Source organism: Scyliorhinus torazame, chromosome 12 (genome assembly GCF_047496885.1).
Source record: "Scyliorhinus torazame isolate Kashiwa2021f chromosome 12, sScyTor2.1, whole genome shotgun sequence".
Lineage (NCBI taxonomy): Eukaryota > Metazoa > Chordata > Chondrichthyes > Carcharhiniformes > Scyliorhinidae > Scyliorhinus > Scyliorhinus torazame.
Window position 1 is genome coordinate 151,057,554 of NC_092718.1, and position 17,443 is coordinate 151,074,996.

At 46.8% G+C, this 17,443-nt stretch overlaps 1 protein-coding gene across 1 annotated transcript in view; it reads left to right on the forward strand.

Moving 5' to 3' along the window:
* LOC140386661 (schlafen family member 13-like) overlaps nt 1-17,443 on the forward strand; it is a 32,230-nt gene that overhangs the window by 9,287 nt on the left and 5,500 nt on the right. Inside the window, exons 2-4 of the mRNA XM_072469192.1 lie at nt 947-2,031; nt 2,750-2,878; nt 15,231-16,005. Coding sequence (XP_072325293.1) covers nt 947-2,031; nt 2,750-2,878; nt 15,231-16,005 — 1,989 coding nt within the window. The remainder of the gene's footprint in view (nt 1-946; nt 2,032-2,749; nt 2,879-15,230; nt 16,006-17,443) is intronic.

Here is a 17,443-nt window from a genome sequence, read left to right on the forward strand (position 1 = left end):
AGCAAGGTAGAGGCCAGAGACCTTTGCCATTTAGATAAGCAGTTCAAACTTCACAGGATACAAGTGCTGGAAAATGGGATTAGAATAGAAAGGTACTTGATGGCCGGCACAGAAATGATGGGCCGAAGGACCTCTTTCTGTGCTGTAAAGCTCTATGTGGTCACCTGATCTGCCACATTAAAGACCATGGAATGATTCTGGTGGATAAGCAGGGATAATGCACCACAGTTAATGTCATGGTTGCTTGCAGCCCCCAGTTATCATTGATGCCTATTCTGAATGAAAGAAAAGAAAACTTGCATATCTTTCAGGATGTCCTAGTGTTACAAGAGCAAAGGGGTACTTTTGAAGTGTTTTAACTGTTATAATTTAGGTTAGCCAATTTGTACACAACTCTCAATGAAATAAAAGACCAATTAAAGTGTTTTAGTGATGTTTATTAAAGGATAAATATTGGCTATGATCTTATTGATTAGGCTTGAGTGACCTACTCCTGGTTCCTATGTGAGGCTTGAGCCCATAGCCTACTGAGCCACGGTTGGTGCCTAACATTTTGCATCTCTGAGCTTGTGTAGATCTTGTTAAGCTGTCCAGTCACTATGTCATCATAGCTAAGTTCACATTGGTCTTCACCAAATCCCTCATAACATTTCCAACAATAAATCTTGTAAAGAATTTTTTGCACTTTTCTCTATTCCTCAACTGGAATATTCTGAACTCAGACACTAACATGTTGTATTGAAGCTCTTGCTAGCTATGTAACTAGTAATATATCAGGTTACTTACTATTGAGCTATCAGAGAGTATATACTTCAATCTAATATTTGTCTCTCAATAATTCCATGCTTAGGTAGTACAAGACAAATGACATCAGGGTTGAACCTCATCTATGAGCAGCATGTGCGTTGTTCAGTTCTGGCTAATACATTGCCCATGTTTTTTCCAGGATGGAACGAGAGTGCGTCCGAGTAATAGAGACTGAATACCCTGATTTGGTGTTGGATGCAGGCACATCCAATTTTGGAGAGCAATATAGAAATTCTATGAAGAACGAACAATTAAAAGAAAAGCAGTTAAATATTATACTTCGATCCGCATGTGCTCTATTGAACTCTGGGGGTGGGATTATCTCTCTGGAACTGCTGAATGAAGATTATGACTATCGTATTGATGGAATTGGATCAGATATAGAAACTGGGTTGGGTGAGTTGGTAAGGGGGGCAGCAAATAAATCTTTCTTCGAATTTATTCAACAAGGCAAAACTTTGCTTATTTTTGTGCAGACGTGGTGTAGTGGAATTAGTAATGGTCATGAAAAGTTGCCACAACTCACTGCTATAAAAAGCAATGCCTACAAGCGATCATACAGCCGTACTATTCAAATGACTCCACTTGAATTGGAGAATTTTTTAAAAAGAGGAACCAAGCCCGTAGGAAACAGTGACAGCTCTGAAGAAGATTCCGATTCCAACACAGAACCAGTGCAGAGAAATCACAGTTTATCTCCTGAATATGAGACTATTAAATCACTTCAATGTATGCTAGATAGAACACAATTTCAGTATGGTGAAATATTGGGTTTCACTGAATCTAGGTGTGTCGAATTTAAAGAATTTTCAGGGGACAGGTTCTTAGAAAGGATAAACGAGGTACTGCCAAAGTGCATCTCAGCCTTTGCAAACACAAAGGGGGGATTTTTAATCATTGGTGTCGAAGACACTGAAAGAAAAGTTGTTGGATGTGGGCAGTTTATTGAAGATCCTGGGTGTTTTGAGAAATTGGTATCCAGTACTGTACAAAAACTAAACACTGTGCACACTTGCACCACTGGAAAGGACATTAAATACCGGCTTCATGTTGCCAGAGTTATGGAGGATTCAAAACAACGCAGCTTTTTATTAATTTTGCACGTGAAATCATTTTGCTGCGGAGTGTTTACCGACAGCCCTGACTGCTGGAAGGTAGAAAATGGCCAGATTAAAAGAATTGAACCTGATGAATGGACTAAAACGTTGTTGACTACCGATCCTGGTAAGTGTCTTGAATTGTATAAAATCTGATAAAGGACACCTTACACTTCGTAAACCTTGTTAAGGGAGGAATGATTTTACAGGAAAGCAGCTTCTAGATTTTCTGATCCAAAACAGTAACTAAAATAGAGGAATAGTTTAGGTGATAATATTTAAATCTTTACCCGTCAGTCTGGCCTCAATAAAACCCGAGATGGATTTGTACGCATAGCATTAGTTATTTTTATTCGACTTGCAAGTCTGACTCGTTTCACAGAAACCCAGGACACAACTAGTCTCCTAGCTATCCAGAATCGAGTGATTCTGTAGAACAAAGAAATCTCTACCAACACATTCAAATGGCATCAAGTTTCACATACACGATTCCCATAGGTCATCCTATACCCCTCCTGACCTGGCCATACATCCTGATTGGCTCACTTCTCATCCCTTCCTCTGGCCTCCTATTACCCAGCATCCTTTTCTCCTCATTCTCTAACACCCTCCCCTTCCTTTGCCATGCTCTCTGAAAGCCTTTGTCTGTGAACTAATATGAATTAGACCGGCCTATATCTACATTACAGTAACTAATATCTTTAAAGTAACTATTTTATCTGACATTCGTCATATGTACTACACTTAGCGATCAAGGAAATGAATACAATTGGCTGTAGAAGTCATTTATGTTATAAGCTGGGGATTGCTAACTCCATTTGAAAGGTATTTTTCTTTCCCTGCAGAGATGGAAGAACTCTGTATGAATTTTCAGAAGGAATTGAGTGTGAGTGAAGCACCACCAGGCTGTAAATCAGTGTTTTCAATCAAAGATGCTGGATGTTTGGACAAGTTACAACAGCAGCTGTTTAAAGGTTTGAAACCTTGGTGAAAATTTCACTTCCCTTCAACAAAGTGCCAATAAATATTGTAGCATTCCACTGCTGATTCTTCCCAATTTGTCAATCTGTTTTATGCATTAAGATTATATATAAGTATCTCATTCTGATTATTAAAAAATGCTTTTCTATTTATTTTTCCATTGTAACAAAGGGTGTATATCTGTTCTAACAGATGCTGATTAACCTGCTGAGAGTCTGCAGCTTTTTCTGAACTTGATTTTGTGTGTTCAAATGATAATTATAATTTTCATAGTTTTACCATTCTTTTTGTGAAAATGATATTTTCCAGGGCCACATTTGGAGTACTGTGTACAGTTCTGGTCGCCTCATTTTAGGAAGGATGTGGACGCTTTGGAAAAGGTGCAAAGAAGATTTACCAGGATGTTGCCTGGAATGGAGAGTAGGTCTTACGAGGAAAGGTTGAAGGTGCTAGGCCTTTTCTCATTAGAACTGAGACGGATGAGGGGCGACTTGATAGAGGTTTATAAGATGATCAGGGGAATAGATAGAGTAGACAGTCAGAGACTTTTTCCCCGGGTGGAACAAACCATTACAAGGGGACATAAATTTAAGGTGAAAGGTGGAAGATATAGGAGGGATATCAGAGGTAGGTTCTCTACCCAGAGAGTAGTGGGGGCATGGAATGCACTGCCTGTGGAAGTAGTTGAGTTGGAAACATTAGGGACCTTCAAGCAGCTATTGGATATTTGATGTGTTTTTTAAATAAATTTGGAGTAATCAATTCTTTTTTTTCAATTAAGGGCAAATCCACCTGCCCTGCACATCTTTGAGATGTGGGGATGAGATCCATGCAGACACGGGGAGAATGTACAAACTCCACGCGGACAGTGACCCAGGGCCGGGATTGAACCCAGGTTCTCTGTGCCGTGGTCTTGTGTTTAATGCATATTTGTGTGACTTAATTGAGCCTAGGGCCAATGTTGAGTTTTCCAATGGTCATGCACTCCTCGACTCTATCCGACTGTGATCTCATTTCTGGTAGGTCTATTCTGAATAGCAGATTCTCTGCTCCCGCGCCGGTTGGGAGAATCGCCTGGGTCGCCAAATTTTCCTGTGAAGCCGGTCCGACGCCCTCCCGCGATTCACCCAAACGACGAGAACGGCCCCGTCGAGTTCCGCGCGGCGCAGTCCGGAGAATCGCCCGAGACACCCAAAATGGCGATTCTCCAGCACCCCGGTTATTCTCAGGCCCGGATGGGCCGAGCGGCCTGCCAAAAATGGTGGGTTCCCACCGGCGGTGTCCACATCTGGTCGCTGCCGGCGGGAACAGTGCGGGAACGCTGGGGGTGGGGGGGGGGGGGGGGGGGTGGCCTGCGGGGGGGCGAGGGGGGATCCTGCACCGGGGGGGGCCTCAAATGGGGTCTGGCCCGCGATCGGTGCCCACCAATCGTCGGGCCGTCCTCTCTGAAGGAGGACCTCCTTTCCTCCGCAGCCCCGCAAGATCCGTCAGACATCTTCTTGTGAAGCCGGTCCGACGCCCTCCTTGAATCGAACCTGGGACCCTGGAGCTGTGAAGCAATTGTGCTATCCACAATGCTACCGTGCTGCCCTTAAGAACAAATAAATCTACACTATATCATTTTACCGTAATCCATGTACCTATCCAATAGCTGCTTGAAGGTCCCTAATGTTTCCAACTCAACTACTTCCACAGGCAGTGCATTCCATGCCCCCACTACTCTCTGGGTAAAGAACCTACCTCTGATATCCCTCCTATATCTTCCACCTTTCACCTTAAATTTATGTCCCCTTGTAATGGTTTGTTCCACCCGGGGAAAAAGTCTCTGACTGTCTACTCTATCTATTCCCCTGATCATCTTATAAACCTCTATCAAGTCGCCCCTCATCCTTCTCAGTTCTAATGAGAAAAGGCCTAGCACCTTCAACCTTTCCTCGTAAGACCTACTCTCCATTCCAGGCAACATCCTGGTAAATCTTCTTTGCACCTTTTCCAAAGCTTCCACGTCCTTCCTAAAATGAGGCGACCAGAACTGTACACAGTACTCCAAATGTGGCCTTACCAAAGTTTTGTACAGCTGCATCATCACCTCACGGCTCTTAAATTCAATCCCTCTGTTAATGAACGCGAGCACACCGTAGGCCTTCTTCACAGCTCTATCCACTTGAGTGGCAACTTTCAAAGATGTATGAACATCGACCCCAAGATCTCTCTGCTCCTCCACATTGCCAAGAACTCTACCGTTAACCCTGTATTCCGCATTAATATTTGTCCTTCCAAAATGGACAACCTCACACTTTTCAGGGTTAAACTCCATCTGCCACTTCTCAGCCCAGCTCTGCATCCTATCTATGTCTCTTTGCAGCCGACAACAGCCCTCCTCACTATCCACAACTCCACCAATCTTCGTATCGTCTGCAAATTTACTGACCCACCCTTCAACTCCCTCATCCAAGTCATTAATGAAAATCACAAACAGCAGAGGACCCAGAACTGATCCCTGAGGTACGCCACTGGTAACTGGGGTCCAGGCTGAATATTTGCCATCCACCACCACTCTCTGACTTCTATCGGTTAGCCAGTTCGTTATCCAACTGGCCAAATTTCCCACTATCCCATGCCTCCTTACTTTCTGCATAAGCCTACCATGGGGAACCTTATCAAATGCCTTACTAAAATCCATGTACACTACATCCACTGCTTTACCTTCATCCACATGCTTGGTCACCTCCTCAAAGAATTCAATAAGACTTGTAAGGCAAGACCTACCCCTCACAAATCCGTGCTGACTATCCCTAATCAAGCAGTGTCTTTCCAGATGCTCAGAAATCCTATCCTTCAGTACCCTTTCCATTACTTTGCCTACCACCGAAGTAAGACTAACTGGCCTGTAATTCCCAGGGTTATCCCTAGTCCCTTTTTTGAACAGGGGCACGACATTCGCCACTCTCCAATCCCCTGGTACCACCCCTGTTGACAGTGAGGACGGAAAGATAATTGCCAACGGCTCTGCAATTTCATCTCTTGCTTCTCATAGAATCCTTGGATATATCCCGTCAGGCCCGGGGGAATTGTCTATCCTCAAGTTTTTCAAAATGCCCAACACATCTTCCTTCCTAACAAGTATTTCCTCGAGCTTATCAATCTGTTTCACACTGTCCTCTCCAACAATATCGCCCCTCTCATTTGTAAATACAGAAGAAAAGTACTCGTTCAAGACCTCTCCTATCTCTTCAGACTCAATACACAATCTCCCGCTACTGTCCTTGATCGGACCTACCCTCGCTCTAGTCATTCTCATATTTCTCACATATGTGTAAAAGGCCTTGGGGTTTTCCTTGATCCTACCCGCCAAAGATTGTTCATGCCCTCTCTTAGCTCTCCGAATCCCTTTCTTCAGTTCCCTCCTGGCTATCTTGTATCCCTCCAATGCCCTGTCTGAACCTTGTTTCCTCAGCCTTACATAAGTCTCCTTTTTCCTCTTAACAAGACATTCAACCTCTCTTGTCAACCATGGTTCCCTCACTCGACCATCTTTTCCCTGCCTGACAGGGACATACATATCAAGGACACGTAGCACCTGTTCCTTGAACAAGTTCCACATTTCACTTGTGTCCTTCCCTGACAGCCTATGTTCCCAACTTATGCACTTCAATTCTTGTCTGACAACATCGTATTTACCCTTCCCCCAATTGTAAACCTTGCCCTGTTGCACGTACCTATCCCTCTCCATTACTAAAGTGAAAGTCACAGAATTGTGGTCACTATCTCCAAAATGCTCCCCCACTAACAAATCCATCACTTGCCCTGGTTCATTACCCAGTACTAAATCCAATATTGCCCCTCCTCTGGTCGGACAATCTACATACTGTGTTAGAAAAGCTTCCTGGACACACTGCACAAACACCACCCCATCCAAACTATTTGATCTAAAGAGTTTCCACTCAATATTTGGGAAGTTAAAGTCGCCCATGACTACTACCCTATGACTTCTGCACCTTTCCAAAATCTGTTTCCCAATCTGTTCCTCCACATCTCTGCTACTATTGGGGGGCCTATAGAAAACTCCTAACAAGGTGACTGCTCCTTTCCTATTTCTGACTTCAACCCATACTACCTCAATAGGGTGATACTCCTCGAACTGTCTTTCTGCAGCTGTTATACTATCTCTAATTAATAATGCCACCCCCCCCACCTCTTTTACCACCCTCCCTAATCTTATTGAAGCATCTATAACCAGGGACCTCCAACAACCATTTCTGCCCCTCTTCTATCCAAGTTTCCGTGATGGCCACCACATCGTAGTCCCAAGTACCGATCCATGCCTTAAGTTCACCCACCTTATTCCTGATGCTTCTTGCGTTGAAGTATACACACTTCAACCCATCTCCGTGCCTGCAAGTACTCTCCTTTGTCAGTGTTCCCTTCCCCACTGCCTCATTACACGCTTTGGCGTCCTGAATATCAGCTACCTTAGTTGCTGGACTACAAATCCGGTTCCCATTCCCCTGCCAAATTAGTTTAAACCCTCCCGAAGAGTACTAGAAAACCTCCCTCCCAGGATATTGGTGCCCCTCTGGTTCAGATGCAACCCGTCCTGCTTGTACAAGTCCCACCTTCCCCAGAATGCGCTCCAATTATCCAAATACCTGAAGCCCTCCCTCCTACACCATTCCTGCAGCCACGTGTTCAACTGCACTCTCTCCCTATTCCTAGCCTCGCTATCACGTGGCACCGGCAACAAACCAGAGATGACAACTCTGTCTGTCCTGGCTTTTAACTTCCAGCCTAACTCCCTAAACTTGTTTATTACCTCCACACCCCTTTTCCTACCTATGTCGTTGGTACCAATGTGCACCACGACTTCTGGCTGCTCCCCCTCCCCCTTAAGGATCCTGAAGACACGATCCGAGACATCCCTGGCCCTGGCACCCGGGAGGCAACATACCTTCCGGGAGTCTCGCTCGCGACCACAGAATCTTCTATCTATTCCCCTAACCATTGAATCTCCTACAACTATTGCTTTTCTATTCTCCCCCCTTCCCTTCTGAGCCCCAGAGCCAGACTCAGTGCCAGAAACCTGGCCGCTAGGGCCTTCCCCCGGTAGGTCATCTCCCCCAACAGCATCCAAAACGGTATACTTGTTTTGAAGGGGAACGGCCACGAGGGATCCCTGCACTGTCTGCCTGTTTGTTTTTTTCCCCCTGGCTGTAACCCAGCTATTCTTGTCCTGTACCTTGGGTGTGGTTACCTCCTTGTAACTCTTCTCAATCACCCCCTCTGCCTCCCGGATGATCCGAAGTTCATCCAGCTTCAGCTCCAGTTCCCTAACACGGTCTTTGAGGAGCTGAAGTTGGGTGCACTTCCCGCAGGTATAGTCAGCGGGGACACCGGTGGTATCCCTCACCACCCACATCCTACAGGAGGAGCATGCAACTGGCCTAGCCTCCATCCCTTCTTACCTGACAGAATATAGATGCACTGTGGACTAACTAGATCTCCGCCCTCCGACTCTGCTCCCAGTCAGCTGCACTTTCTGTAAACTCCTGGCTCTCTTCGCACTCTTTGCGGAAATGTCGGAAACAAAATGAAAGGAGCACCTTACTCCATCCTCACCTAACTCCCTCGGTCACCAAACTCTTTCTATAGCACTCAAAAAGCACCAATTTCAGCACTCAGTGCCAACAAAGTCTGCACTGTAGGGGATCACTTTTATACTGTGAATCTAGCCTCTGAAAAACTGGCCTAATCCAATTAACTAATTAACAAGCTCCAGCTGCAAGTGCCTACAAGTAGAAGCCTGGTTAAAGCTTATTGAAAATTCACCTTCTTCTAAACCAAACAGCAACTTTTAAGTTAATTAACTAAATAAAAGAAAGACTAAACTTTAGATAAAAATGAAGCCTTATACTCCCTCGGTCACCAAACTCTTACTATAGCACTCAAAAAGCACCAAATTCAGCACTCAGTGCAAACAAAGTCTGCACTGTAGGGGATCACTTTTATACTGTGAATCTAGCCTCTGAAAAACTGGCCTAATCCAATTAACTAATTAACAAGCTCCAGCTGCAAGTGCCTACAAGTAGAAGCCTGTTTAAAGCTTATTGAAAATTCACCTTCTTCTAAACCAAACAGCAACTTTTAAGTTAATTAACTAAATAAAAGAAAGACTAAACTTTAGCTAAAAATGAAGCCTTATACTCCCTCGGTCACCAAACTCTTACTATAGCACTCAAAAAGCACCAAATTCAGCACTCAGTGCAAATAGAGGCGGAGGTTACTAAATTCTACGCCCTGGACAGTGAGGGTGACTGTACAGAAGCCTCGGATCGGGACGGAGTGGGATCCGGAGGCTAGGGAGATCCTTTGATTGGCAGGATGGACCGCGGCGCGAAGGAGCAGCGCCTTACCGTATCTGGGAGTACGAAGATTTTGGTGCTCCGTCCAGCAGGCACGAGGTCACGTGGCCGTTGATTTTCACCGTCGTCAACGCGGTGGCCAGGTTGTGCGGGCGAGATTGGTCCGCACATCGAAGCAAGCTGCGGGTAGGCGTTGGATGATTTGGATGGCAAGCGTGTGCGGTTCCGATGTCGGGATGTCCAGAGACCCTGTGGGGAACAAAATGGCGGCGCCCATGGTGCGCACATTGCGGGATCAGGACAAGATGGCGGCGCCCATGGGGCGCACGTGGCTGAGGGGGGACAAGATGGCGGCGCCCATTGGTCGCACATGGCCCCGGGAGGGGAAGATGGCAGCTCCCATTGTGCGTTTGGCATGGGGGAGGGGGCGATAGCGGGCACGATCGCAGTGACTGCGCGGGCCTGGCACACAGCCGCGAAGTGGCCCTTCTTACTGCAGGATTTACAAACGGCAGTGCGGGCCGGGCAGTGTTGGCGGGGTGCTTCTGCTGACCGCAGAAGTAGCAGCGGGGACCCCCGGGGTGCGTGGATCGGCGTGCGCGCAGGCGTATTGGGAAGGCAGGGCCCCAGCTGAGGAGGTCGTCGGTGGGGTCCAGGAGGGGTAGGAAGAGGTAGAAGGGTGGGCAGCGTGGCGGGAGAGGTACGATTGTACATTACGGGATGCGACCGTCATGGAGAGCGCCAAGGTTTTCGTCTCCACTAGTTCGAGCGTGGCCCCTTCCAGTAATTGTTCTCGGATGCGGTCCGACGCAATCCCCGTCACGAAAGCATCGCTCATGAGGAGATTAGCGTGTTCAGCGGCCGTAATGGCCTGACAGTCACAGTCCCGGACGAGTGGAATTAGGGCGCGCCAGAAGTCTTCAATGGACTCACCAGGTAGTTGCGAGCGGGTGGTGAGTATATGCCTGGCGAAGAGCGTGTACGTCTTCTGAGCATAGTGTTCTTTAAGGAGTGCCATTGCTTTCGCGTAATTCGAGGCGTCTTGCATCAACGGGAACACGCTGGAGCTCAGTCTGGAGTACAGGACGTTTATCTTCTGAGCCTCTGTTGGCGCGGGGTTCGCAGTGTTGATGTAGGCCTCAAAACAGGCTAGCCAGTGATTAAAGTCTTATCAGGCGAGTGCGGATCCAGCTGCAGGCGATCTGGTTTGATTCTGATATCCATTCTGTGGAAAAATCTGACTGCAATAAATTGATGCGCAATCAATTGCACAAAGACGCAGATTGGGTACAACTGTGGCTTTACTGCAGTCAGATGCGTGGCCTCCTGCTGCAGCTGGCGAAATGGCAGGGCACTGGAGGTCACGCATATTTATACAGTTCTCCGTGGGTGGAGCCAGCCGGCAGGGGCTACTGGCGAACCTGTAGTCCAGGTCCTACTTTACATCCCATAATACAGTGGTTCCCCACACTAACTTAGCTAGTCTTAAATCTTCCACCTTTTGCTGGAGCCCTGAAAAGCAAACATAAGAATAAAGAGCAGGAATAGACTATTCAGCCCCTCGAGTTTGCTCTCATTTCATAAGATCATGGTCGATCTGATTGTAACCGCAAGTCTGCATCCCGTCTATCCCCGACAACCTATCAGCACCTTGCTTATCAAGAATTTATCTATTTCTTAAAAATATTCAAAGACTCTGCTTTCACTGCCTTATCAGGGAGAAAGTTCCAAAGATTCACGACCCTCTGACTGAAAACATTTAGCCTTATCTATGTTTTAATGCGTGACCCCTTATTTTATTTTTAAACAATGACCCCTAGTTCTAGATTGTTCCACAAGAAGAAACACCCTTTCCATGTCTACTCTGTTGTTACAAACTAGGCTGATGTTAAATGTGATGTTGTCCCAAAACCCAGAAGGGTAACTTGGAACATTGGTTTGTAGTGGTGTAACTGTTTTTTTGGTATAATGTGAGGAACAAGAACAACCCAGTGAGGAACAGTCCAGTTGATTTCTAACAATTAATAAAGAATATTTACTAACTTAAAAGAAAGACAATAACACACATGACAAGAAGGACCATAATACACCAGGATACTCAAGTACACTATGATAACTATACACTCATCATTTTACAAGAAAATGTCCCTTGGTCCCCAACTACCTTCATTACCTGAACTGTCAGACACCCCTTTTCCCAAACAACATCCAACATTAAGTAATTCCAGGAGCTAAATCCTGCAAGTAATTACCAGGCTCATGTTAACGTGGCCACATCTGGGAAATGATCTTCAGGTTCAGCAAGGCGAAAAATGGCTACTTCTTTAGGAAGACTATGGCCGCTATTCTCCCAAACAAATTCAAAGTTAATTTCTGGCGGGTTTTTCAGGGAGTTTCCCGCCAGCTCTGCCGGTGAGTTCCCCACCGCTTTTCAATGACACTTAGTCACATTTCAGGGCCTGGGGAGTTTCTCACCGGTTTAGCCCACACTTAGAATCATTTTCAGCACTGGGGAGCTGAACTCGGAGATCGGGCCGTCATTTTGAAACCTCTAAGTGAGCTTTTGGGCCCTCCTCCCCCCATCCACCCATGGGAAATGTCACCCTCCACACACATGGGTTCTACCCCACAAGTGAGAACACCCTGCTATGGGGTCGTTGGGGGTCCCCCCTCTTCAGGCCCCCCAAATCTCCTTATAGCACCTCCTCCCTTCCAGGACCACCACCATCACCCCTCCAACCTCCCAGAGACACCTACTTACCTGCCCTGCACTCCCCTACCCTAATTTCATGGGCATGGCCGCTCTCGGGCCCTGACCCTTGGCAGTGCCACCCTTACACCCGGGAACCCAGTGGCGCCCAGGCAGTACTCAGCCACTTTGGCAGTGCCACACAGGTACCGTGGCAGTGCCAGGGTGGCAGTGGTAAGGTGTCAGCTGGGCAGTGCCAAAGTGCCCATGTTCCAGGGGAGGGTCAGGGAGCTCCCTCCTCTGTGCCATTCCACCTGGTCCACGTTTGTGTGGACCAGCACTGATCGGTGCCCGGCTGCAGCCTCCGTGGGAGGCAAGAGAATCGCCGGAGGATATGACCTACTTCCTTGAGGGTCATTTGGTCCCGTAGTTCCAACTCTCGAGGGACTTTGGTTGATCCTGCGAGGTGTGGTGGCTGTTGGAGGGTTCTCCCGGGATTCTCCGGCCGTGCTGTGCTCTCGCTTGAGCACAACGCAGCAAGAGAATCGTGTCCTAATTCTGCAACTGCTGTAGTTCTGATGTTTGCAGTCTCTCCTTTTTTTCCCTTAGTTAGTGTTCTACAGTTATACTATTTCTTTCCCTTTGATGTTATCCACCCTGTGGAGTCAACTTTTGGCAGGTACGTATCAATTCCCTTATAGATACAGAGATACATAGACGATAGCAGGAGGAGGCCTTCTGGCCCTTCGAGCCTGCTCCGCCATTCATCACGATCATGGCTGATCATCCAACTCAATAGCCTAATCCTGCTTTCTCCCCAAAGCCTTTGATCCCATTCTCAACAAGTGCTATATCCAGCCACCTCTTGAATATATTCAAAGTTTAGCATCAACAACTTCCTGTGGTAATGAATTCCACAGGCTCACCATTCTTTGTGTGAAGAAATGTCTCCTTATCTCTGTCTAAAATGGTTTATCCTGAATCCTCAGACTATGACCCTTGGTTCTGGACATACCCATCATTGGTAACATAATAATAATAATAATAATCGCTTATTGTCACAAGTAGGCTTCAATGAAGTTACTGGGAAAAACCCCTAGTCACCACAGTCCACCGCCTGTTCTGGGGACTAGGTGGAAGGCTACTGTTGCTGCATGAATTCCAATATCCATTGTCTGCAGGGGTTGAAAGGCCGACAAGTTAGCATGGTGCGTATCCCCATGCCCAACCAGGTTCAACGGCTACATGGTGGCCCCAGTTGGCATCATGGGTTCTGCCCCCACATGTCTCCTCCCCACCCCAACCCCGCACCCTTGGCCCCATCCGTGGCTGACTCCGTGGGGGCCTCTGGCCCTGGCGTCCATCCCTGATGCCAGGGATACCGTCGGCTGGCACTGTTGTTGCTAACTTTAGCCTTAGTTTAATTGCTCTGTTCTATCACCTTTGCTCTTGAGTCGCCAGATATCTTTCTGATACCGCCACGTGGTTCAAGTCCGAGTAATGATCAATAATCCAATACACCGCTTAGTAAGAGTTAAATCAAAGCACATTTATTATATACAGTAATCAATACTCATGCATAAATTCTACGTCTAAGCTACTTCCTACAACTAACAGGCCAATACTTAACTTGGAAATGGCTCACCAGGTCAGGGAAACGAATGGCCTTTCGTTCGGGTTCTGAGCCTGCGGGATTCGAAGCTGGTACAGATTGATAGCTAGGAGCGCCTATCTCGTTGCGAGCGTTGAAGTAAGACTTACGGGATGTTTCACAATGGCTGGACCGGTCACTGTCAAGGGTTGGTCTGCGTTGCTGAGTGACCCGGTCAGAAGAAGAAGCAGAAGGGTGCAGGAGGATGCTGAAGGTGTGCAGAAGGGTCGATTTGAACTTGGACTCTATTCTTATAGTCCCCAGGGGCTTCCCGCCTTTCGGGGCGGACCCTGTACCTGGTTCCAAGTGATTGGACTTTGTCCCAATCACTTGGTTCGATATTCTCCAATGCTGGAGCGATTCCTTGATCGATGGGTGGTCTTGAGGTGATCGTTCACCTTTGTGTAGGCTCCTGTTGGCGCCATAAAGTCTGGGTTGGCTTTGTGTGTCTAAATTGTTGCACATTGTTCCCGGAGATTGCTCATTAGTATGCAGATGGCTGGTGTTTTGTTGTGCTGATGGTTCCTGGTATCGATCTTGTCTGGCCTTCCCAGAGGTGAATACACAGTCTACCTGTAGCTGCTTGTTTTAGTCCTGTTGGCTGATTGTCCCAACAGCCTTTGCCGTTCGCCATTTTAAATCGGGGTTAGCCATTCTAAATCGGGAGTCAGCCATTTTAACTGGCTACAGCACTGCCCCTGCCAGGTGCATGCACTGCAGCCCCAGTAGGAGCTACTGTGGGTGTTGCCCTGTGGGGGCCATCGGTGGGTGGCGGTCAGGTTGGGGCAGAGGGAGAGGGCGTCCATATGGCTAGTGTCACTGCAGAGCCAGAGGCCAAGGTGGGTGGTCAGTGGGTGCGCAGCAAGATGGCCACTGTAATGGCTGTCCCTGCCTGGGCACCACCCCAGTACCGTGTGGGGGTCACCCCACTCACTCAGCCTGTTAACACCCATCCCCCGGCTCTGACAGGGCACACCCCCAAACCAACCAGTGTCCAGCCCAGCAGCCCACAGTCGCTCCCTTCTGTGTCCTACCTCCTCTCTCTCTCTCCTTCATCAGCCTTTCACAATTTTTAAAAGCACAAGTGAGCCATGCCGTCGGGAACTTGGCTCATTGGAGGAGGAGAATCGCAGAGGCATCAGAGAATTCCGGGTCGGGCCCACTAATGATATGCAAATGGTGCATTCCGGTACGCATTGTCGCCTCTGTCGAGGTGACGGAGAATCGCGATTTGATTTCAAATCGGCACGCGCCGCGATTTTGCTGTCAGAACCTATTCTCCGCCTAACCGCGTTTCGCAATTTCACTGTCAGCAAACATCCTCGGCATCCTGGCTGGCACTTCAGTTGATTGGGGGCGGTGGTTTGGGGGATTTTGTTCCCCTTCTGGTACACTTTTGATGGGATTAATAGGCCTAAACCAAAGACGAGAGCCACTTTTATGCGACTGCTCAGCTCATGGCCACCACCGGAAGTGGCTATCCAACAACTTGAGGTGAGTCACAATTCTGAAGATACTTCCTTGTTACACATTGCTGGATGTTTGAACAATAAAAGTAGCATGTGTTGTTCAGATGTCATTCAACCTTTTCATCAGTGGCTTTTATTCGGTATTATATATTTGATATTTTGTTTTCTTCCTTACAGTGGAATTTACATCCTCCAGTGGAATCAGTATAGAACCAGTCAACTTGTCTAAGGAATTGTTTAAAGATTATCCAGCTCTGAAGAATCTGCTCCCACAAATGAAACCTGCAGGAGGTCAGGGAGTTCTGATTTTCTCCCGAAGTTGGGCTGTTGACATTGGCCTGCCAAAGAACTGGGATGTAATCTGTGATGTACTGCTTGTCAGCACAAAGAGCGCTCCACTATTGTACACCATTGTCACACAGGCAAGTGATGAAGTTTTCAAGTATTCAAAAGACACGGCGTTTTCGATCAAAGACAAACTGGTGAATCCAGGTGGTTATGCAGGAAAACTGTGCGTAATTCCCCAAATCCTTTTGTGTCCTGATCGTGAATCAGTTCAAGGCGGTAATGCACCTACTGTGCGATTGGACAATCTCCAGGAGGCTAAAAGGAAGTTAGAAGCTCAGTACCCGAGGGCTTATAGCTCTTTAAAAAGGAATGATATCAAAGCATTGTTGAGAGCACTGACTATTGTTCTATTGAGTTTCAGATCCATCCTAAGTGACCAGCTTGGCTGTGAATTTCTCAATCTGCTAACATTAGAGCAATTTCAGATTCTTCATTTTAAACACAATATTGAGAAATGCAAAAAGCTCTTTGTGCACGGCCTTCCTGGGACTGGCAAAACAATTATAGCCGGGCAGCTCATTGAAAGAATTATCAACACATTCCACTGTAAACAAGACGAGGTGCTTTACATTTGTGAAAATAAACCACTGACGACATTTATGAGGTAAAATCTATTTTTTATAACTTTAATACCAGAGATAAATGTACTGGTGTATTTTTATAGTCCGGGTCACGGTTGATGTCGAAGAATGATGAATTCCTCTAATTTCTGTTTTCAGCAAGTCCAAATATCAGTCAACAGAGCCTTTACCCTTCAGCGAAAGGCATCAACAGTTATAAAGTTAGTTAGCATCAGCTTTAGTTGTGCCTCGTTCCAGTCATTGGCCGCAGCTGCAAACTGAAGTGAATTACGACCAAAGACTGTGTCCACTCTTGGAGTGACCAATTTGATCAAGTCGCAGATTGTAAGGAAAGACAGTAAAATGTAACCAGCTTCTCAAGTAGGCAGGGGTTTTCCTGAGCAAGTTTCGATAAATTAACAGAAGCCAGTGGAGTTGGCGCCTTGTGTGCAATGAGTGCCGGTTAATCAGGGAGCACAGGTCACAGTGATTGGGGGGGGGGGGGGGGGGGGGGGGGGTTACCAGTCACAAACCTAATTACAGACTGAAAGAGGACGTCTAACTTGCCAGGAGAGATTTTGGTAGTCATTTTATAAACGCGGTCACCACAATCAAAACCGGCAGATAGACATCTGAACTAGGATGTATCTGCTATGGTGAGTAAGCAGGGCATATTGTGGTACAGAAAACCAAGTCTAGACTTAATCTTAGCTTGTAAAATCTCAATGTGGGAATTAAACGTCAAAGCATGGCCCGGCCGGATTCCAAGATACTTGTAAATGGAAACGTGCTCCGTTTCGGAGTCATCAAGCTTTAGAATTTTGTGATCCCATGAAGTTAGGACCTACCAACGACAATGTCATAATTACCTGTTTTAGATCCTGGTGAGGAAGAAGCATTGACACCAGGGAGAACTCCCCTCCACTTCTTCAAAATGGGGGAATTTAAATTCATCTGACAAGACAAATAGGATATTAATTTAACATCACTTCCAAAAGACAGCGGCCTTGATTCGCTGCTGCCCGCCACCGGGAGCAAGGTCCCCGATGCGGCAGAAAATCGAAAAATCTGGATCAGCACCATGCTGAAAGTCATTCATTCATTTTAAGTAGTGGGCTGTGATTGATAGCTTCCACAAAATAATGGCAGTCTTGATTCATTCATCTCCCTTCATGGATGGGTGATTCTAAGTGCTGAAACCCCAATGTTTCCGTAGATTAACCACATCAAAGAGCGGTAATTGATTTGCAATCACGCGCTTGAATGACTGGATGGCTCGAGGTGACGCCTGATAGCATGTCAAAGGATACAGAATTGCTTCCCAACCTGCGCTCCCATAGGAACTTAAATCGGTAACAAATCTCCTCCTTGGAGAGAACATTGCCTCCGACACAGAGCATCTCGCCCAGTAGCTCTGACAATGCACCACTCCTTCAGTACTGCATCGGAGTGTTTGCCTGGATTTTGTGCTAATGTTTCTGG